At 46.7% G+C, this 23,077-nt stretch overlaps 1 protein-coding gene and 1 long non-coding RNA gene across 2 annotated transcripts in view; one reads left to right on the top strand and one right to left on the bottom strand.

Moving 5' to 3' along the window:
- Nucleotides 1–23,077, bottom strand: part of LOC146834868 (FRAS1-related extracellular matrix protein 1-like) — a 991,143-nt gene that overhangs the window by 404,729 nt on the left and 563,337 nt on the right. The window contains exon 23 of the mRNA XM_085602468.1: nucleotides 9,005–9,200. Coding sequence (XP_085458594.1) covers nucleotides 9,005–9,200 — 196 coding nt within the window. The remainder of the gene's footprint in view (nucleotides 1–9,004; nucleotides 9,201–23,077) is intronic.
- The window catches only part of LOC146834869 (uncharacterized), a 110,508-nt gene that overhangs the window by 26,090 nt on the left and 61,341 nt on the right, over nucleotides 1–23,077 (top strand). Inside the window, exon 2 of the long non-coding RNA XR_014960664.1 lies at nucleotides 21,822–21,972. This is a non-coding gene — a long non-coding RNA (uncharacterized LOC146834869). The remainder of the gene's footprint in view (nucleotides 1–21,821; nucleotides 21,973–23,077) is intronic.

Below are 23,077 nucleotides of genomic sequence, written 5' to 3'. Positions count from 1 at the left end.
GGCGTTGAATATAAATGTTATACACATACATACTGTGTGAAGTCTCTTTTGTAATGCTCAGTGTATTTACCGAGAGTGACTGCTGTGCCTTTGCTTTACACTTTGCCTCTGAGGAAATCCTGGCTGCCCAGTACCAAGCTACCCAAGGATGAGCACAGGTTATGCAGTGAGTGTAATCACCCGCCCTTGATGGGAGCAATAGGTTCTGCCTGGCTGGGGCATCCCTTCAGCCAACCAGAAAGTGCCAGTTCCAAGAGCCCCCAATCCAGGCAAAAGTTTGGCTGTCGGTCATTCTCAAATGCTTGTGTAATTTAGCGCTTAAATTCCTCTGCGACCAGCAAGTGTTCCATCCTCTCTCCTCTATTCACCTTCTAGGACACTACCCTCCAATGGGACATCTCTTCTGCAGGTCCCACACTTTCGTTAATGCAGGCAGGGAGTGACTGAAGTTTTCTGCTTTTGAGCCCTCATCAGCAATCCTATTTTTGGCTTCTTGAGGCTCAATGTGGACGGATTAAGCTTCTAGAAGCATTACTTATTCTTTGCTGTTTCAAGTTTCTGTTGGATGCTCGCATTGTGTTTTTTTTGCTCTGGTGCCCCTCTAGCCCCATGAAACCCTTAGGGTTGCGCGATTGCTTCTATAAGAAAAGAGAATTAGCATAAGATTAAAGGACCGAATATCAAATAGAAGTCCTTGGCACTTCAAGGGCCCTAGTGATGTTCCTGCGAAACAGCAACGTTTGTTGGGGGACTTTAGGGTAGCAAATTCCTGCCCGTATTTCCCGAAGATTTCCAAACATGGAGGCTTTCGATAAATAGTGACAGCAAATGATTTTTCATGTCTGATCACATTTACCACATAACTATTGAGTGGAATCTGTGGCAGCAAAGTCTGCACACTATATTTGCCCTGATGCGTGACATTCAATGGATGATCCATTCATGCTAAAAAAACACTAAATAAATGTCTGTTATATGGAATGCAATTAGATGTACCCATATTTCAGAACGCTTTTGCACTCCTTTTAATGCGACCCGAATGTGGAATGTTTTCCACTTATCGACATAAAACCGAGATTTAAATATATCCATATGCTTCAATAGCCTCCCCCTACAATTCATTTTATGAGGCACAGTCGTTTCGCATTTTCCTTTTTGACCTGTGCACAGTAAAAAATATCAGGTTTGCAGCGTAATATCAGGAAAACGCGTTTGCCTCGCGAGTAAAATACTAAATTTCCATTCCGCGAAATATATTGAATTGTTCACCATGAACCAATTACTTTCGTAGAGCAAAAGTTTCCACTTTTACTATTTGTTTTTCCAAAGGACAGTTCGGTATTTGATCAGCAATCACGTCACCAGGTTCCATTTTAATCACACTATCTGTCACCCTAGTGAATTACCCTGCTCACGCGCGATCATCTCACTTTAACATATAGTGACATCTGGGATGCCCCTGGAAAATATAAAACGCTTATTGTTTTATTTCTGGATTAAAAGATTATCAGACATGTCTGTTGGCATGCACAATAGTTAGCAAAAAAAAAAGAAAATTAACAAATGCAGCTGTTTACTAATAAATAAAGCATCAGCTGTAAAGCAGAGAAACGAGCGGCATTTAATTGGTAAACGGCGACAGCACCTCTCGATATTACAATGCGGCTTCTTGTCCTCCGCGGTGCCAGGCGGCATGGCAGACTGACAGTGCGCCCATGAATCACAGTGTGCAGATGGCACTCTGGCTCCGGTGCAGCCATGAGCCCGGGCAGCACCGGGTCTCAGTAGAGACCTGTGCCAGCGGAGGGCCTCCCGAGGATTAGCTGTCTCCATTTCGCTCGTGCCAATCTCTCACTGGCAGAGGCACTATTTCAAAACCCACGTCCAATAAATTACAGCTGCCTGGCAAGATTTTACAGAAATGTAACACTCCGAAGGCACGGCGTGGCAATTTAATTTCTTTCCATTTTCAAAGAAAGTGTGGGGCAGCGCTTGGCACGGACAACCTTTGATTTAGAGTTAAAGAAAAAAAAAAAACAACCTTTCCCTGTCGCCAGAACCGAAGATTGCCTGCCTACACAATAAATTGTAGTTTATCTTCGTTTTTTGACATTCACAGTAATCCTCGCATATTACTAACAAGCCTTAAAATGCTGCGCGAGGCATAATCATAAGAAACAACACATTCAGATTGGTTTTCATATGGATGATGAGTAAACACTTATACTAATGAAATACACTCTTTAATATTAATTGGCCTACCAGATCCTGCAGCAAACAATTTATCTTGTTTTTTAATGTCATTATTCATGGGGTTGATGTGTTTTTAAATTGAAAGTAAGAGACTATTAGCTGTCCTGAGATTACCAGTGTCCTAGAGCCACACGAGCCTGTGTGGATCTGTACTGAAGCAAATATCCAGACACAGACCCTAGATGTTTAGTAGCAGGACCGAAACACTCTTGGTCACTGGGTCCACAGCCTGGCATACAGCTCCAACGACTTGAGACCCCAGCTACATCACCAGCGATATCTTTCCCTGTGGCCCACGAAAGGTGCATGTTTCAGGGTTCGAGCATAAGACTCATTTAAAACCTGAGCCTGTTTCTAAAACATAGTCATAAGAAAAATATTATCCAAATACTCTCCCTGTGGGCATTATTAGTAACAAAAATTTACTTACGGTAACAATGTATCTGTAAGAGACATATGTTAGTTATAGATTCCTTACATTAGAATTTCCCCCAAGCGTCAGACTGGATCCGTTCTTTTTTTCTCTAGCAGTACCCCTGCACGGCGGTAGGTGGTGTCGGTCGACTCCGCGTCCGTCGTCGGCGCCGTGGTCGCTGGGATGACGTAGGGGTGCCTACTTAGATGACACTCCTGTGGCTGACGTCAGTTCTGACAAGACGTTCCACGCCAGATGTGCAGAGCCATGCAAGACACTGACCACAACTACAGCCCTGTAAGGGAGCCCCTATCCCTAGAAATCAGTTCGCAAATTGGGAAGGATGGATGGGGCGGTAAGGAATCTATAACTAACATATGTCTCTTACAGATACATCGTTACCGAAGGTGAGTAACTGAAAGAGACAGTTAGTTATAGATTCCTTACCTTAGAATAGATACCCCATCAATACCATCCCCGGAGGAGGGACAGCGAATCAAGTTCACACCAGAAAATCCTGGAGGACCAAATGGGCAAAGTAGCCGTCCCTCCGGACTTGGCTGTCGAGGAAGTAATGTCTAGTAAACATGTGCGTAGATGTCCACATCGCCGCCTGGCAGATGTTGAGGAGTGGGACTTTGCATGCCAGTGCCATGGTTGCTGTAGTAGCCCTGGTGGAGTGAGCCCGCAGCCCCACAGGAGGATCTTTCTTAGCTAGTTTGTAGCAGATTTTTATTCAAAGCACAACCCATCACAAGATGGTACGTTTTTGAACAGCCATGCCTTTCTTGCCACCCACATATCCAAAAAAGAGCTGATCATCCACCCGGAAGTCTTTGGTGCGGTCAAGGTAGAGTGACAGCGCATGCTTAGGGTGCAGACCCTGGAGTCTCTCCACCTCCTTGGAAGGGTGCGGAGGTGGGAAGAAAGTAGGCAATGTGATGGATTGACCTATATGAAAAGGTGACCCACTTTTGGTAGAAACTAAGGCCTTGTCCTAAGCACCACTTTGTACGGATGCACAGAGAAGAAAGGGGGCTTTGAAGACAGAGCTTGAAGCTTACTCACTCTGTGAGCAGAGGTGATGGAACAAGGAATGCAGTCTTTAGAGTAAGGAGGACAGTTATAAAGAGGCTAGAAGGTACCACACATAAGGAATGTAAGAACAAGATTCAAGTCCCACTAGGGCATTATGAAAGGAGATGAAGAAATAGATGAGTAATGCCCTTAAGAATCTAATTACAATAGGTGACTTGAATAAGGATGGCTGATCTGTCAGCCGAAGAAAAGCAGAGATAGCAGCAAGATAGCATTTAAGAGTGCCCAGAGCAGAACCCTGCTGGCCCAGGAAAGAATATACAAGAGGCCCTCTGAAAGAGGGGCAGAAAGGCGATCCACAGCCTTCGCTGTGCACCATGTCACAAACTTGTTCCATTTACAGGCGTATACTGATTTAGTGGAGGGATGCCTGGTTGCAAAGATAACATTACAAACTTTGGGAGGAAGGTCGAAAGCTGTCAACTGTCGCCACTCAATCTCTAAGCAAGGAGGTGGAGACTCAACAGGTTCGAATGAAGAACCATCCCCTGCTGCTGCGACAGAAGATCCTCCCGAAGGGGCAGTCTGATCTTAGGATCGATGGCCATGCTCAGGAGCTCGGGGTACCAGACTCTTCATACCCAGTCCGGAGCCACAAGAATAACTTGGGCCCGGTCGCGCTTGATCTTCTTGAGCAGTTGGGGCAGATATGGTACAGGCAGAAAGGCGTACAGGAAGCCGCAGTTCCACTTGTGACGAAAAGCATCACCGAGCGAGTGCCGCCTTGGAAACTCCAACGTGCAAAACTGCTGACATTGCGCGTTCTCTTCAGTGGTGAACAGATCTAACCAAGGCTCTCCCCTCCACTGAAAGAGACCTTGTACCACCTCCGAGTGATCGACTAAGCACCGACGGCCGAGTTAGTCCGCCTTGGTAGACAAAGACCCGCCAGGTGTTGAACCACCAGGGTCATGCCCTAAAGTTCCAGCCATGTCCAGAGGCAAAGAGCCTCCTGACAAAGGGTCCATGACCCCACCCTGCACTGTGTGTTGCAGTACCACATGGCGGTGGTGTTGTCTGTGAACACCTGCACCACTTTCCCTTTGAGAGGATGAAGCAATGCCTTCAGTGCCAGTCAAATCGCCTGGAGCTTCAGCAGGTTGATATGGATCCTGGATTCTGCAGGAGACAAGACACCTATGATCTCCGCCTCTCCCAGATGGTTGCCCCATCCCAGGAGTGGCACATCTGTCACCACTGTTGGATCTGGTTGGGGAAGGAAGAAGGATCTGCCTCTGACCCAATCTTGGTTCATTAGCCACCACTGCCGCTGTTGTGCAGATCCCTCTGAGATCTGAAAGTAATCCGAAAGATTCTCCTGATGCTGCGCCCACTGGAACTTCAGGTCCCACTGCAGAGCCCACATGTGCCATCTGGCATGATCCACCAGCAGGAGGCCATGAGGCCCAGCAGCCTCAGAATCATTTTCACCGAAATCCAGGATAGAAGTTGAAACATTGGTATCATAGCCCTAATATCCTGGTCTCGCTGCTCGGGAGGATAAGCCTGGAACTGTACTGTGTCCAGAACAGCTCTGATGAAAGGGAGCATCTGAGAGGGTGCCAGGTGTGACTTCGGCACGTTTATAGTGACCCCAGGGAGTGCAGGAGGTCAGCCGTAGTCTAGAGGTGGGAGACGGCAGCCTGGAGTAAGCCCGCCTTCAACAGCCAGTCGTTGAGATAGTGGAAGACTGGAACCACTGATCTGCGCAGATGAGCTGCGACCACCACTATCACCTTTGTGAACACCCGTGGGGCACTGGTAAGGCCAAAGGGGAACACGGTGAACTGAAATTTCTCGTGGCCCACCGCGAACCGTTGTTAGCGTGTGTGGGCCGGCAAGACGGGGATATGGAAATAGGCGTCCTGCAAGTCCAACACCACCATCCAGTCTCCGGGGTCGAGGGCAGACAAGATCTGAGCCAATGGGAGCATTTTGAACTTCTCCTTCCGGAGGAAGAGGTGCAGGGCCCTGCGGTCTAGAATAGGACGGAGGCCTTTGTCCTTCTTGGGCACCAGAAAGTAGCGGGATTAGCAACCGCGACCTACTTCTGGTGCAGGGACCCTCTCTATATCCCTCTTGGCCAAGAGAGTTAAAACTTCCTGGTGGAAAAGTGCCAATTGATCCTCCGGCATGGGTTTGAAAGACGTGGCATGGAGGTAGGGGTAGTGTTGAAGGGGAGGGAGTAGCCCCTTCGTACTATTTGCAAAACCCACCTGTCCAATGTGATGGATTGCCAGTGGAGGAGGTGATGGGGAATCCTGCCTCCCAATGGCCATTGATGGGCCTGACACGCTGAACTAGGAAGGCTTGGAGGCTGCGGCGGGGTGGGAAGAGTGGACTGGCCCGCCCGCTGGCTCCCAGACAAGCGAGGTCGCTGAGTCCCACATCCGCGGCCACACAGAGGCTGGGCAGCTTGTATGAGTTGGTGGCTTGACTGGGCCGGACGTGGTTGGGCACCCCTTCTGTAGCCACGAAAGGGACGAAAAGCAGACTGGAGTGGACGATAAGGTGCAGCGTGGCCCATAGATCTGGCTGTAGCCCGAGAAACTTTAAAGTGCACAAGCGTCGAGTCTGCTTTGTCACCAAAAAGACAACGCCCATCAAAGGGCATGTCCAATAAAGTTGACTGGACATCCCCCAAAAAGCCAGATGTCCTCAACCAGGCAATCGTTCTGCCCAGTGAGTCAGTGGTATCCAGTCCACATCTAATCGTGAATTTGGCTGTGTCTCTCCCATCCACCACTGCCTGGGAGAGAATGGCCTGGGCCTCCTCCGGGCATTGAGGCAGCACTTGCATGACCGTATCACAGATGGTATGGAAGTATCGTCCCAAGAGGCATGCAGTATTCACAGACCTCAGTGCCAAGCTGGAGGAAGAGAATATATGCTTCCCAAGGTGATCCAGCTTCTTGGATTACCCATCTGGAGGGGCAGAAGGGAACGGCCCTTTGAAGAAGAGACTTGGAACACCAAGCTCTCTGGGGAAGGGTGCTGGGTCAAGAACACTGGGTCACCCGGGGCCAGGCAGTGGCGGCAGGCAATCATCCTCTCCACAGGAGGCCCTGTGATTGGCTTGGACTAGGTGCCCAGGAGGGCGTCAGTGAGGGCTTCGTTAAACAGCAATAGGGGTTCAGAAGTGTCACCGCAGGTTGAAGAACATCCGTCAGGAGGTTAGTCCTGACTGCCACCGAAGGGGACTCAAGGCCCAAGACCTCGACCACCCTTCTAACCATGACAGCATAGGATGCTCCCTCCTCCGTAGCCAAGGTAGGAAGAGAAAGCAAGCCAGTGTCTGGAGAAGTGTCCAGATCACTAGCGTCACCCAGGTCCCCTCACCAGTCTGGTTCTTTCAGTTGGTCAGCTAAAAGGTCCAGCGACCCCTTCCCAGTCCTCATCACCACCCTCTGGTCGATAGGGAACACAAGGGATGAACAGGGGAACAAAAGTATTCTCCGGCGTTGGTTCCGACGTTAGTCCGACTCCGGGTCTAACTCAGGAAAGAGGATGGGGACAGTGTCGGTCAGGGGCATGACTGGCGCCAGGGGAGTCAACATCAGGATTGGGACCGGGGCAGGCCTAGTAAGATCGACCGGCGTCTATCTGGGTCCAGGCCTGAAACCATGGGGGTCCGCCAGTGCTGGAACCGCCATCATCGAAGGCCCAGGACCCCCGACCTGCCCCACAGGGCCCGAAGGCGCGCCAGAGGAGTCAGTCTGCCCAAAGATGAGGTGTAAGGCCTCATAAGATTGGCGATGCTGGGCAAGGGATGCTCAAGCTCCCGGCAATGGGGGGGGGGGGGAGGTGCAGAGTCGTCCCTGAATCAGGCACCACAAACGGGGCCTTGGAACGACATGCTCTGAAACCTGCGTCATGTCAGCCGACTGACTGGGAGGAGGCGAAGAGTGCATGTGCTTCTTTGCCTTGTTCTTGTGCTTGGATTTACCCGATGATCTTGATGACTGGGAGTGTGACGAGGAGTAGGGGCTCTGCGAATGGCCTCTAGACCTTCCTCTCGAACAAGACCTGTAACGACGCGGAGCTGACCGCTGGGCCTCCAGTAAATTCCGGGACCGCTCCTGCAAAGTTTTTGGTGCCATGGCCTGGCAGTCGGAGCATGACTTTGGGTCTTGGTACCGCTCCAGACACCACAGATACACAAGGTGTGTTTCCTTCACTGACATCATCTTGTTGGCACATCCCTCAGGCACCAGGAGGCGATATACTTGAAAAGAAGTCGACAAAACATCACAAAAAGGCTAGCCAAAAAAGTGGCAGAAGGGTAGCTCTCTCCGAATCTGCGTCGGTGTCTAAGTAGACACCGCAACGTCATTCTGACGACCACGACGCCGGACGCGGAGTCAACTGATGCCCCCTACCGATGCGCATGGGTACTGCTAAAGAAAAAATCTCTAGATCCAGTCTGATGCCTGGTGGAAATTCTAAAGTAAGGCATCTATAACTAACTGTCTCTTTAAGAGTTTCTGACCAGAAATTCCATTTGCACCAGGAAACAAACGCAACTGAATCATAGCCTCAGATGCACAATCTGTTACTGAGACTTGCAGAGACTTTCTGAGCTTCAGCATATGCTGAGCCATCCCTTAAACTATACCTTGGCATAAATGATAAAACAACAAGTTAAAGTCTGGTGCAAAAATCCGTCAAACCAGCCGGGCAACTAATGATAAACCAACCAAACAACTTCACTTGGGCACAAAATCTACTGCATTTAATACAGTTATAACTGCAGCCCAAACAAGAATTAATGAAATTCGAAAACCTCAAATTAGTTTATGTCACAGAATTGAACAATACAGAATTTAAAATAATCAATTTGCAAAGTTGAAAAATACACTGATATTAAGACGCATACCTGTAAATTAACCCTATTTGAAATCATTGCGAACATTTAGAAAAATGCCGGGAATGCACAATAATTAGACACACATATTGCCTGAGGAAAACAATACATACTTAATAACCCCAAATGATAAGTTTTTTTCCTCGAATGGTGCCTTCACCGTTTACCTCAGTGCCAGCTTACTGCTTTCAGATTTGAATCTCCCGCATGCTCTACCGATATAAATTTGCAGTACTTTTTACCTGAATACGCATGAGTTCATTGTTCCAACAGCTGCTGCCACTCTTCCAATTAATTCCAATTATATTCACTTCTCTACAGGACACTTCGGTAATTAATGAAGAGTAGGGGGATAGAGTGACTATATTTCTTACCTTTGTCCATATTTTTTATGGAAATGAAGAAGTCCTCTGGTGGAGAGTTGTTGTCTCCATCAGTCACAGAGAAGCGGAAGTTGTCATGGCCTTTTGATCCTATAATGGTTGTGTGGAAGTACCAGAGATGGTTCATGTCCACATCCTCTTGAGTGAAGTTCATGCCGGGATATACAGTGATCCATCCAGAGTTAGCCTGACAAAAAAATGCATGTTGGTGATTGGGAATGAACAATAGTGTTTTCTGCTTTACATGAAGTCTTTACACATTGTATCATATTTAGTGACTGGGAAAGAAAATGTAGCATGATGATACAAGTGGAAGACTTTAAAAGCAGAAGATGCAAACAAATATTTATTGTAGAATGATACCAATTTACTATAAACAAGCCTGCATCGGTTTGCATTTTGGGAAACAACCTAAAGCTACTAAAACAATTTCCCTTGTCATGAAGACAATTCTGTCCCATTAATGACTATTCAGTTTGTGAATTCCATCCAGGAAAAGAAATGGTTTGTTTCCTTAATGTCACAGGATGACTATACTCTTTCGTGTTTCGGAGTTTTTTTAAAAAAAGCCATACGGACCACCAGGTTCCTTTGTGGTGCGAGACACATTCTTGCCAGCTGTGATTGGAGGAAATATAAGGCTAATGGCATAGAAGGCACGAGGTTCTGAAGTCTTAGTTAACTAAAACCAGTGCTTGAGATGGTGATTGCAGGTTGGGTCCACTGCTGGGACAGGTGTCCAAGTTTTTTCTGATGTGCTATTTTGGGCAACAAATTATTGCTGCGAATTAATAACTTTAATTATGCATGAAGTTGTAATCGATGAACTAATGATGGTGCACCTAAAATGTCATTATTATTTTCTTTAAATGCATGATTAATAATGCAGTATCGTTAAGCAACATTTTTGTATGAGACACCATTATTTAAAAATATATGGAGTGTCTAGGGATTAGCTTGTCAAGCTCCATGTAGGACAGTGCCCCTTTTTTGTCATGGTCATCTCCACTTTTTGCCACTGGTACGGATATTTTTTGACTCATATGCACTGGGTCCCTGCTAACCAGGCTCCAGTGCCAGTGCTCCTTCCCTAAAACAAGCTAAAATGGTCTAACAGTTACCAGGTAAGTGGTATCCCTGGTACCTAGGGCATAAGTGCCAAAGAGGGTCCCTAACGGCTGCAGCAAGTATTATGCCACCCTAGGGAACCCACATACAAATTGCATGCATCCTGCCATTGTAGACTGCCTGTCATGATGCAAACCGTGAGTGCAAACACGTCATGGCACGCTTACTGAAAGCCATGCCAGAGTCACTGCTTGTAATATATGTAAGTCACCTATACAGCAGGCTTTGTAGCCCTAAGGCAGGGTGCATTATATTACATGTGAGGCTATATCCACATGAGAAGATTTGCCCCTGTGCTGTCTAGTCCAATTGCTAGATGGGACAAGTGAATAAGGAAGCCGTCTTAAGTATATGTACTGGACACTGGTGACTATGAGTTCCCCAGCTACATAATGGCTTTACTGAAATCTATGGTGTTTGGTATCAAACTCCTTGTCTTAATAAATCTGTTCTTTTGCCAGTACAAGATGTATTATGACATGCACCCAGAGGGCACCTTAGTGGTCCACCCTAAAATTCCTACCCCCATCTAATGTCCTGGCTGACTGGTCTTGCCCAACCTGCCACCACAGACATGTTTCTGACCCCCTGCAGGTGAGAGTCCATGCTCTCTGAGGCCAGAAACAATGCCTGTCCCAGATGAAGGTGTTTCTCACCCCCTTCAGCAGGATGGCTAGTGATTTAGCATATCAAGGCCAGGGGCTTCAAAGCCCCTGCCTCCTTTGATATGTGACCCTGGCATCTACCAGACCTGGGAGATGCCACCCCTTGCCCCGAGGCCCATTTGGCACCAGGACAGCTAGGAAATTAGCTATGCAACCAGGAGTGTTGCACCACCAGGCTAATAAACACACCTAAGGTGGGCTGCCTGATTTTACTCCATGAAAAAAGGATTCTACCATCTTGTTTTTGGTGAAGTTAGGAACTCTGGGACAGAGTCATTCCCACTACCTACAAGAAGTGGCCATATAGGGGTGTAGTTACCCCAAAAGTAAGAAGCCCATTGGCTACTACCCTTCACTCCCTTTAACACCCCTAAATTCATTATTTAGGTGGCCCCCTGACACCAGGAACTCAAATTCACCTGATGTTAGAAATTGGTTCTCTAGTTATTATTATTTATTATTATTATTTGTAGGGCGCAAACTAATCATCCCCATGGGGATCTCTCGGCGCCTCAATATCAGACAGAGCAGAACAGAGATCGATGGTTAGTGACAGATCAACCAGGTTTTGAGAGTTTCTTAAACTGCCAGAGATTGGGACATGCACGGATGTTGTCTGGCAGTTGGCAGAGGTTTGCACCCTGTCAAAGTAGGAACCACAATCCTAGCCAGGGTAAGCTAGATACACACCATAAATTAACCTGTGCTCACCCTCTGGTAGCTTGGCACAGAGCAGACAGGCTTAACTTATGAGTTAATGTGTAGAGCATTTGACCTTGACACCCACCACCCACCACCACCACCAAAAGACTCCACACAGAAAAATAGAGAATATGTATCTGAGTAAAACAAGACCAAAATTACAACAATCCAAACAGTAGGAGTAGAGATGACTTTTCAAAGAATAAATGAAAAAATTGCACTTAGAAGTCACTAGTGGTCAAAAGGTTACTTGAGGTCTCGAGGGACCAGTTCAAATTTCAGGCCGACCGCGTTGGAGGGCAGGCTGGATACAGGACCCACACAGGTCCAGCTGAAGAAATACCTTGGCTGGAGCAAGTGTTGACGTTGGGAGCCTACTGTGTCATTGTTGAGCCAAGAAAACATGGTCCTGAGTCGTCGTCGAACTCTATAAAAGTGAATGAAATGCATCATTGTCGAGCCACATGGAGCGTCATCGTTGAGCCGTGCAAGCTGTGGATCCACTGTCACCAAGCAGCCTTTGCATATGCATCGAATGGCAATGCGGCAGTATAGGGTTACTTCGGTAATGAGACAAATTTGATGTCCAATACAGTGTGAACAAATACATTCTGTTGAGTTTGTAGTCTTTTTTCAATTTTGTAATCCATGGCTCATATATTATTCATCATGTATGTAGGGTTACACGACTATCCCATTAGTGTTTCAAATTCATCTCATTACCGAAGTAACCCTATAGAGGGGTGAATAGTGCCCAGGGGACACATCCTAGTATTGGATACGCAGATAATTTGTATGATTCTATGTACTGGATCGGAGTACGATACCCCAGGAGCACATAAGAAATATAAACCACCCTTAATGTTCACCACGAACCAGGTTGTGCACGTAAAACAATAATTATCTAATGCGGCAGTATTCTCACACAGTCGAGGCTATGCGTTGGTTTTTGCAGAAATCAGCTGCAGAATCCACTTCTGAGGCCTTGGACTGGAGGAAGCACTTCGGAGAAGGGTAGGACTCACAGATGACAGTGTCCATCAGCACAAGCAGGATTGCAGGAAATCTTTTGTGTCCCAGAGAAAACAGGAGGGAAGCCCTAGGAATCACTCTGGGTTCAAGTGAGATGGGTCCAGTCCTTGTCCTCAGCAGGGCAGAGATCAGCAGGCAGCAGGGTAGCTCAGAAAAGCATAGAATCATTTCCTCAGAACAGTCAGCCAAGGCAAAGTGGAAATCGTTACAGCACAGCAGTGATTATTCCAACAGAGTTGCTGTCCTGTTTTGTCCCCATCTCCAGGTCAACCCAAAACATGGGAGCCTGTAGTGCAAGCGACCCGCCAGACAAAACACCTCTAAACCAGAGCACCCTCAACCCACATTGGAGCCTAAGGAAGATGCACCCTTGCCCCAGAGACACTCAAGAACCCAAGCCCCCCCTTTGGATTCTCACAGACTTGTCTCCAAATCCCCTCTTGCAGTATTTTTCTGTTACAGGTTTTCTCCATACCTTCAGCGGTAGTGTTTGAGGCTACCTTTGCGACCAGCACTTTTGTAACCGGACACACCAGGGCAGGTAAACCAAATCTGCTGGTAGTTCTAAGAACCTTGGCCCCTACTTACAGAAGAACAACCCTGTAACTGGATTGCAATTACCCCCTCTGCAGTGTATGTTTCTCCCATAGGATAACCTTACAGGGTTCAAGGCTCATGCCCCAAATGTGACTGCTTTTTCTAAATTAGTGTTAGATTTCCCTATTGAGTGTGTGTCTCATTTATTGACTTTGTGTGTGCAACAAATGCCTCTGATAAGCCTAAGGCTGCGCGACCACACTACCACAAATAGAGCACCTTGGGATTGTTAAAGCAAGCCCCAATACATGAATAAAGGATACCTGGACTCTCTGCACAGTGTACCTCATTTTGGCACACTATACAGAGAGCCAAACTGTATTAGAAAGCATGTATTGTGAATTAAACTTTCCATCATGTACCTGCTGTATTAGTTTGAACGATTTCTTCTGGAAGTTCTGATGCAGTGTGATAAGGAACATAATTTTATGAGCAAATGTCTCATATTATGTTGTACATCTCCGGAGTGCAGTTCCTGAGGAAGCAACTTCCAACTCCACACAGACAGAAAAAGTACCATCCGAGGCACCCTCGCCTAAATACCACCCGGACCACACCCCAGCTTCTGCAATGCCATCCCTGACCTCATCGCCCCAATCACCATCGACTCTGAGCACTGCATCTTCCTAGGTGAGCTTAACTCCCACCTCAATGATTCCAGGAATACCAACACAAGCAACCTCTTGGAAAGCATGAGCAACATCAGCCTCAAGCAACTTATCACTGACCCCACCCACTTCACAGGACACATGCTCGACCCCATCTTCACCTCCAGCGACAGTCAAGTACAACAACATCGCACAGCTCACCTAGACTGACCACTACAACGTCCACGTCACCATCTCAGGACCCACCGACACAGGTATCGTGCCTCCAGCAACAGGGGCAGAGACTGGAAAAAAGATTTCAGAGGACCAGTTGACCAACGCTCTCTACTCCCACCTGCCAGACACATCACCCAACCCAGAACAGGCTGCTAAGAGTTTCTCCTAGTGGATCACAAAATGCGCTGACAAAATCACTCTTGCCAAGCCAGCCAAACCGAAAAGACCTACCGGAAGAGCCATCTGGTTCACTGAGGAGCTGAAATCCACCAAATTCAACTGTTGGCAACTAGAGAGGAAGTGGCACACCAGCAAAAAGACAGGATACCATACCACTTTCAAGACAACACTCAACCAGTATAACTGCCTCCTGAAAGAGACAAAGAAGAACACCCTGGCAGACGTAAGAGAAGCCAGCACAAACCACGGCAAGGTGCTCTTCACATTGATGGAGCATAAAAGTTTAATGACGGTTGCCTCTATCAATTATCACCATCAAATGAGATTTACAACAATAATTTTGATAAAACGTGAAAAATGTTTGAAGACAAAAAACATGAGATTTTCAAATGCATCGTAATAGCATGTAGAAAGGTTTATTAAATGTGAAAATGTGAAAGACGTAAATAAAGAGAATAATGTATTTGCTCATGCAATGTAATCAATGTTTAAGAATCTAAACATAGTTAACCTATAAAATGTGCTACTGATGACTTCTAAGCGGCCGATTCCGATCCGGGTCGGAAAGCACTGTGACCGAGCCGGATCCGGAGTGTTTTCCAACCAAGCCGGAGTCCTGCAGTCCGACCGAGCGAGTACGATGCGGCCGTATGCTGCCAGACTCGGTTCGGTCGGACTCCCATAGAAGTCAATGGGAGCCAGTCGTACGATGCGTACATGGGCTCCCATTGGTTGAATGGGTACGTCGCGGACAAGGGCGTCCCCTACAGTGGGTACGCGTCGGTGCCAACCGCACCGTACATGCCTGTGTTGGGGAGACCCATGGGTCTCCCCCTGTGTCCGAGTCGTAGGGCTGCAGGTGACAGAGGGTCCGACGCGGACCCCCAAAGGCAACCACCTGGATGCGTGCATCCTACTGGCTCGGTCGTGAATCACAACCATTGCACACCACGGTTAGCTTACGACCGAGACGTATGGAGCGGTTCGTACCCGGAATCAGTGAATTTCATGTAGCTCGCATCGTGCTCGCTCGTACAGTAGTCGTACATAGTAGTCAATGTACCTTTTAGATGCGACACGCAGGGCAATGAAAGTGTTGCAACGATGTTGATGCGTTGAAGATTTTGGTGCAAAGAAATAATGACGTGAAGATCTTCCAGATGTGGTACGCTTCTCCGATGTTGCGAGAAGACTCAACTCGATGCTTCAGCTGCAGCGGCGACACCCTTTACGTGATGTAACGACAGCGGCCTTGGCAGCGACACTCTTCTCCGACGTTTGCGAGACGCTTCCGCTCGATGTGATGTTGCAGCGGCGACACCCCTTTACGCGATGCGACGACAGCAGCTCCGACGGCGGCACGCTTCTCCGTGGATGCGAGGCGCTTTTCTTGATGCGGTGCAATGCGACAACTACGATGGCTGCGATGGCGACGCGCTTCTTCTTCGGTGCGAGACTCTTCTCTTGATGCGGTGCAATGCGTCAGCTACGATGGCTGCGATGGCGACACGCTTCTTCGGCGTTGCGAGACACTTCCTGGATGATGCGAGACGCTTCCGCTCGATGCGATGCTGCAGCGGCGACACACTTTACGAGATGTGACGGCGGCACGCTTCTCCTTCTTGAGTCGCGCTTCCAGCTCCTTGCAACACGCAGTCCCTCAGAAGGCCCAACAACAGCAGCAGGCACTTCCAAAGAACTCTGGGGAGCTGGGGGGTGATGTCTGTTGTTCCTGAGACTTCAGCAGGAGGCAAGCTCTTTTCCAAGCCCTTGGAGATCCTTCACAAGTTGAGCAAAAGTACACACAAAGTTCCTTTCTCCTCTCTTTGGCAGTAAGGCAACCACTGCAGGCCAATCCCCCAGGTTCAGGGATAGTTTCCTCCTCAGCTTCTTCTGGTTCCTCCCTCAGCAGAGGTTCTTCTTGTTTTCCCAAAGTGATCTAAATTCTTGGGATCAGGGTCCCAATCTTTATACCCAGAAATCCTTTGTCCTCTGAAGGCAGAGGGGCCTTTGCCCAGTCCAAACCAGTTCCTGAGCACTTTGTTTACCAGACTTCTCCTTTCCTTTCACAGTGCAGGGAAGAAACATTAGACGCCCCACTGGAGGTGGAGCCAGCATTGTTGAAGGCAAGTACAGCCCTGGAGCACTTTGTTGACAGGATTCCTCCTCTTCATTCACTGTGCAGGGCAGAGACATCTGCCGCTCCACAGGAGGTGGAGCCAGCATTGTGGAAGGCAGGCACAGCCCTATTCAGGTCCCAGGTGCAACTCCTCCCACCCATCTGGATGCAGATCTCTCTATTCACCCCTGGGGCACCTCATCCTGTCTCCTGGCATTCCCCAGCCCTGTCACTCAAACTCCAGACAAAGGAATACACAGCCTAGCAGAGGCAGGTTTGAATGGTTAGACAAGAAAATGCCTACTTTCTAAAAGTGGCATTTTCAAACACAGAATGTTAAAACCAACTTCACTAAAAGGTGTATTTTATCATCCTGAGTTCAGGCATACTAAATTCGAATTTCTACCATGTTCCCTGAGTCAGTTAGGATTATAAGATGTAATAACCAAACTGCCCATTCTGGCCTATGGAGAACAGGTAGCCTTGTAATAGTGAAAAACGAAAATGGCTGTAATTCACTATTAGGACATGCCACACACACCAGGGGATGTCCTACCTTATACTTACAATGCACCCTGCCCTTGGGCCTACCATAGGGGTGTCTGATATGAAGAAAAGGGAAGTTTAGGGACTGGCAAGTGGGTGCACTTGCCCAGTCAGCATGACAGTACCAGACTGCACGCAGGCTCTGCAGTGGCAGACCTTAGACACATGTTTACAGGCTTCTTCTGTGGGTGGCACAACCAGTGCTGCAAGCCCACCAGCAGTATTTGGATTACAAGCCCTGGGCACTCCTGGTGCACTGTACGAGGGTCTGACAGGTAAACCAAACCAACCAATCATGGAATCACAAATTATACATTAATTTACAATGGGGAGAGCATATGCACTTTAGCACTGATCAGCAGTGGTAAAGTGCCCAGAGTCATAAAACAGCCAACAACAGGTCAGAAGAAATATAGGAGGAAGGCAAAAAGTTCAGGGATGACCCTGCAAGAAGGGCCAAGTCCAACAGGCCTCAAATGCTTTCTTTTCCTCGTTTGAAAAGCAGAAACTAGCTAAAGTAATCATTTTGGACGCTGTGAGAACTTTTTATGAAGTTTCTTTCTTAGGCTTAAAACAATAGATTCTCTCTTGAATCTGTTTTGACAGAAACGTATCAATACAATTGCAAACCCAGAGAGAGCATGTGGGAATGGACAATGAAAAAAATGAATTTTGTTACTTCCTAGGAAAGGATGGAATTATAAAACTATTGAATTTGATGATTTTGCAAAAGGATTACTTAATGCTTCTTGATTTCTTAGTGAGGTATTGCTCACACCATGAGCAGCCCGCTGTAGACAACCAATGGAAACCATATCGTACGATGGAAAGGATACTTTGTGGGTATAAACTGAGAACTTTTGGAAGTATAATTTCCCCATTGGAGGAGAAGTCAGGGGCTGGTTGTCATTTCAATTTTCCTGCCTGGTATGCTGTCGGACTGAACTCTGATTTCATTTCATATGTCAAACCCATTTGAACTGACCTTTCCGAACTGACTCAAACCTGTAATTTGCCAGCTGGTAAAGTGTTCAGGTACAACTCTTCAGCTGAAGAGTTTATGGACTCATTCCTGTGACTCACTGCGCACCGACTCTGCATATTTGGTTTGTATAACCTAAATGCTGAAACTTGGTTTTTCCAATGTTCTCTCTCGTCTTTCCTAGGTATCCAGCAAATGTTTATTCTGTTGAATCTGTATGACATTGTGTGACTAATTGTACTAAATGATTTCTTTCAAATCTGATTATATTGCGATTTATGTTCTCAACCATTCACATTGAGGCTTGGATAAATGGTTTACATGATAAAATATATCTTATTCGAGTCATTCTTGGTGTGAACTTTTTTGTCGTAAGTTTTATCAATAAAAATATCTGAAGTGATAGTTATATGTTGTTAGCATTATTCTGGCATTTTCTTATTCCAGGTCCTCATCAGGGTTTGCCTCATGTTCTCTAAATATCCAAGTCCCTGTAAGCTCACATAAAAGATCCATTGGAGGACCAGTGACAGTTTAGTGTGATGATATGGGCCCATTGAGGAAATAGATGATAAAGGAAATATATGTGATGTGAGTATAATTAAACATTTGCCCAGCTTTCCTATGCAACACCATCATAAGGAAGTTCTCCAACCCCGCAGGCATCGAGAAGGACATTATCCCCTCCCAAGAACTTTGTGACACCCTGGCTGACTTCTTCTACAACAAGATATCCACCATCTATGAAAACTTCAGACCTCAACTCCACACTGTCTACAGCATCAACTTGCTTATACCCATGAACACAAACCTAAAACACCTGCTTACCCACTGGGACCCTCTCGCATCTGAAGCCACAATCTCCATCATAAACTCTGTCTACCCACAGATCCCTTTCCCAACCACATCTTCAACCTCAGGAGTAAGACGATTGGAGAAAAGCTCAAGAAAGTCCTGAACACCCCCATCACCTCGGTCACCTTCCCTGAGGACTAGAAACACGCTGTAGTGAGGCCCCACCTGAAGAAACCATACACTGATCCAGCAGAACCGAAGAACTACCGGTCCATCTCTATGCTCCCCTTTTCAGCAAAGGTTCTCAAGAAGGCAAACAACCAGTAACTCACAAGCACCTCGAACACAGCAACTTCTTGGACTCCTTTCAATCCGGATTTCAAGCCAGTGACAACACCAAGACAGTTCTGATCGAAGCCAACAACGACATCAGGTCCCTCGTGGACTGCAGCGAAATGGCAGCCCTCATCCTCCTGGACCTGTCAGCCCCATTTGACACCGTCTCCCATCACAGCTTGACCAACAGACGTCACCACATCAGAATCCAGGGAGATGCCCTCAAATGGATCACCTCATACCTCACCAGAAGAACCCAGGGAATCCGTCTCCAACCATTCACTTCGGAACTCAAGAAGATCATCTGCTGCGTCCCCAAGGATCGTCCCTCAGCCCCATCCTCTTCAACACCTACACGACCCCCATGGCCAACACCATCAGATCACACAGACTCAACATCCTCTCCTACGCCGACTACACCCAGCTCATCCACTGTCAGAAGACCCATCCACCGCCAGAGCCAACTTCCACAGATGTATGGTGAACGTCATCGACTGGATTAAGGACAACTTTCTCAAGCTCAACACAGGAATAACACCTCACCATGGAACAACACATGGTGGCCTGCGGAGCTTGGCCCATCACCAGGGTCAACAGACTGTGCTCATAACCTTGGCATCATTTTGGACAGCAAGCTGTCTATGAAGAAACAGGTAAACACAGTCTTATCCACCTGCTTTCACACCCTACGCATGCTCCGCAAGATTTTCAGGTGGCTCCAAGTCAACGCCAGAAGGACTGCCACGCATGCCCTCATCACTAGCAAGCTGGACCACAGGAACCCACTCTACGCAGAAATCACTGCATGCCTCCTCAAGAGACTACACACAATACAAAACTCAGCAGCAAAGCTCATCATCGACCTCCACAGAAGGACCCACATCACACCCCACCTCAAGAAGTTACACTGACTCCTGATTCAGAAGAGATGCCAGTTCAAGATGCTGACCCAAGCATACAAATTCCTGCACAACGAAGGGCCAGCATACATCAACAAACGCTAGACCTTCCACCAAGTGACTAGACACCTACGATCTGCCTTCCTCTTTCTAACAGACACACCCCGGATCCGCCAAACCAACAGTTGAGGATGCACCTTCTTGCACCTGGTGGCCAAAGGATGGAACAGCCTTCCCCTGCACCTCAGGACCACCCCATCATTCCAGCAATTCAGGAGAGGACTCAAGACCTGGCTGTTCAAATGAACCAATCACCAAACAGCAGCTAGCAACTCCAGGGCCTTGAGACCTTCATGGGTGATTTGCTGCGTTTTAAAATAACTGATTGATTGAGGGGCGTGGCTTTGGAGCCTCTGGAGATGGCCACTGTTCCCGAGAGCCCCGTCGGGACACGAGGCAACGGGACGGCTCCAGGCTGTTAGCAGGAGATAACATCGGAAACTGAGCTCTAACGTATGCGACCGCTGGGGAATCGCATGGTGAGACCTGCGCATGCATTTTAGGCTATTTACCGGCCGCAACTCAGCGCATCGTCGCGGCCGCCATTTTGTTTTTTTGTTTTTCGGCGCTCCTGCAATTTCCCGCTGGACGCTGTGGGATGTTTTCTCCTCACAGGAAAATCATTTTCTTCGTCATGAAACCATATTTCCTCCGTTTTTGATAATCTTTTCCTTCATTTGACCCCTAATATTTATTTATTTATGCTGCTGTCTTCTGGATTATCATAGTTTGTTTTCCTCCTTATCTCGTTCACCAGATTGACTTTAGTGGTTCTAATTTTTCTCCACATCACATAAGATGGTTCACCTCTCGCTGTTCTTCATGGCAATGCCTCGCACTAACCGTAGTGGAACGCTTCACTCCAATGAGGCGGTTTTAGAGGATTATAACCCGTTTAATGTCCTACAAGATCCCATGGAAGAAAATAACAATGACTCTGTTGGTTCTAATGGCTGTGCTCCTTCCAATCCTTGTTTAGGTGCAATACAAAGCTCTAAAATACCCTCTGCATTGGCGTCTGCATCAGGCAAACGAGTGAAAGTGAATCCACCTTCCCCCACTAATTCATCATCTTTAATTTCCATGGAGCTCATCCTTGATGAAATTTGTGCGCTTAAGCCACATATGGAGAAAAACAATACCCGCAGAATCTCGAGGCTAACTGGTCGCTCACAGAACAGAGAGTTGGGGACCTAGAGAAACGTGTTGATTCTGTGCAAGGACTTACAAGTCAAGTTCCTCATATATCCAAAGAGATAGAACAACTCAAGCAGCAGATCGAAAATTTGGAAAACCGCAACAGACGCAATAATTTACGCATTTATGTCATAGTTGAGGGCCTTGAAGGCTCTAACCCAATCTCCTTTTTTCAAACTTTTTTGCCAACTCTTCTGGGTCTTCCTGACAGCCCATCTTGGAATATCCAGCATGCTCATCGTCTAGGTCAGATCTCTCGTTCTCCATCATCTTCTGCGAAACCTAGAGGAGTTATTTTGCACTTTCTAGAGTACATAGATCTGCTCAAGGTCCTACATGCTGCCAAGCAACGCGGAAAAATCTCTTGGAGTGGATCTAACCTCTTTTTTGTCCAAGACTACGCCAAGTCAACAGCGGATCGTTTGAAAAGATTTCTGGAGATGAGACCTGCGCTACGTAACCTGAAAGCTCGATATGGCTTGTTCCACCCTTGCCTCTTCAAAGTGACTTACTATAACAGAACAACTAATTATGAAGATCCTGCACTCCTCCAACAATTCTTGAACAGTTGTAGAGTGGATTCCATGGAAGTACCTCGACCGTGAAAGGCTCATATATCCCAGCATGATTCTGTTTGTTATTTGTTTTGTTCTTATTAGTGACTATTCTCCCGTCTTCTGTCTTATGTGACATCTTGTTGTATTGATATGTTCCTTGTTAATGCCTTTCTTTTTTCCATTTATTAGGTAACGGTTTTGTGGTCCCTCGCCGTTGTTTCCTCTCTTCAATTTTCCTGGAAGCTGTTCCCCTTCTTGTCGTCTCGTCTTGTGGTCTTCCGTTCAGCGTTCCATCTTCCCTATGCGGCACCACCATCCCCGTTCGTATTGTCTTTCTGTGGTGTGTCTTTTGTTACAATATTTTGTCACCAATTGTTTCTTCTGTTTGGTTCCTTTGTTATGCGTTATGTTCTTACTTTCTTTCTCTTCCTGCACTATCTTTCCTTTCCCTCCGATTTTTGCTCCTTTCTCTATTTCTTATATTCTTCTTAGTATTTACTTCAATTTCCTTATTTTACTATTCTTTACTATTTCATATTTTTCGGCTTTATTCTGACAATATTCCTCTATTTCAAGCTTCAATCTCTCAAATTACCATATGATATTTTATTCTCTACTCATGTACATAATTGATCTTCTCAAAGTTTTTCGTTATAATTTATATTTTTAGATGTCGTTAAATATATTATCTTGGAATGTTAAAGATTTGGGCTCTCCCATTAAGCGACAACGAGTCTTGTCTCATCTAGCAAATTTAAAAGGAGACATTGTGTTATTACAAGAAAATCATATAAAAGATTCTGAAATTACGTCGTAATTAGGTAGGCCATGCTTTTGCGTCTCCTGGTTCAGGGAAACGTAACGGTGTTGCTATTCTCTGCCATAAACGGTTAAATATCAAACTCATAAACCAAGATAATGGTTCTGATGGCAGATGGGTTGCAGTGTCTTTGTTGATTGATAAAATCCTTTTAACAATTTTTAATTTGTATGCTCCCACTATACAAGACAAATTGTTTTGGCCCCAAATCCTCGCTTCACTGATGCAACATACTGATGATTATCGCATTTTAGGGGGTGACTGTAACATGATTATGGATCCTATTTTAGATAGAAGGTCCAGTTCTCGTTTCTCACCCTCTCCCATGCACACTCAATTTACCTCTACTATATCTCAAAGATCTCTTGTTGAGTCCTGGAGACCCTGCCACCCTACGCTACAAGAGTACACGTACTACTCACCTGCTCACTCCTCCCAATCCCGGATTGACTATCTCTTTATTTCTAAAGCCTTGACCCAACACATTATCCACTCTGATATAGGCTTTATTTTAATCTCTGACCATGCTCCAGTTTCCTTAAGCCTAGACTTACTCCCCTACATAAAAGGTACTAGGAGATGGAGGTTTAATAACTCTCTCCTATTGGATCCCAAATTTACATCA

This window comes from Triturus cristatus, chromosome 4_2, assembly GCF_964204655.1.
Source record: "Triturus cristatus chromosome 4_2, aTriCri1.1, whole genome shotgun sequence".
NCBI lineage: Eukaryota > Metazoa > Chordata > Amphibia > Caudata > Salamandridae > Triturus > Triturus cristatus.
This window is presented reverse-complemented; position numbering and strand designations above follow the sequence as displayed.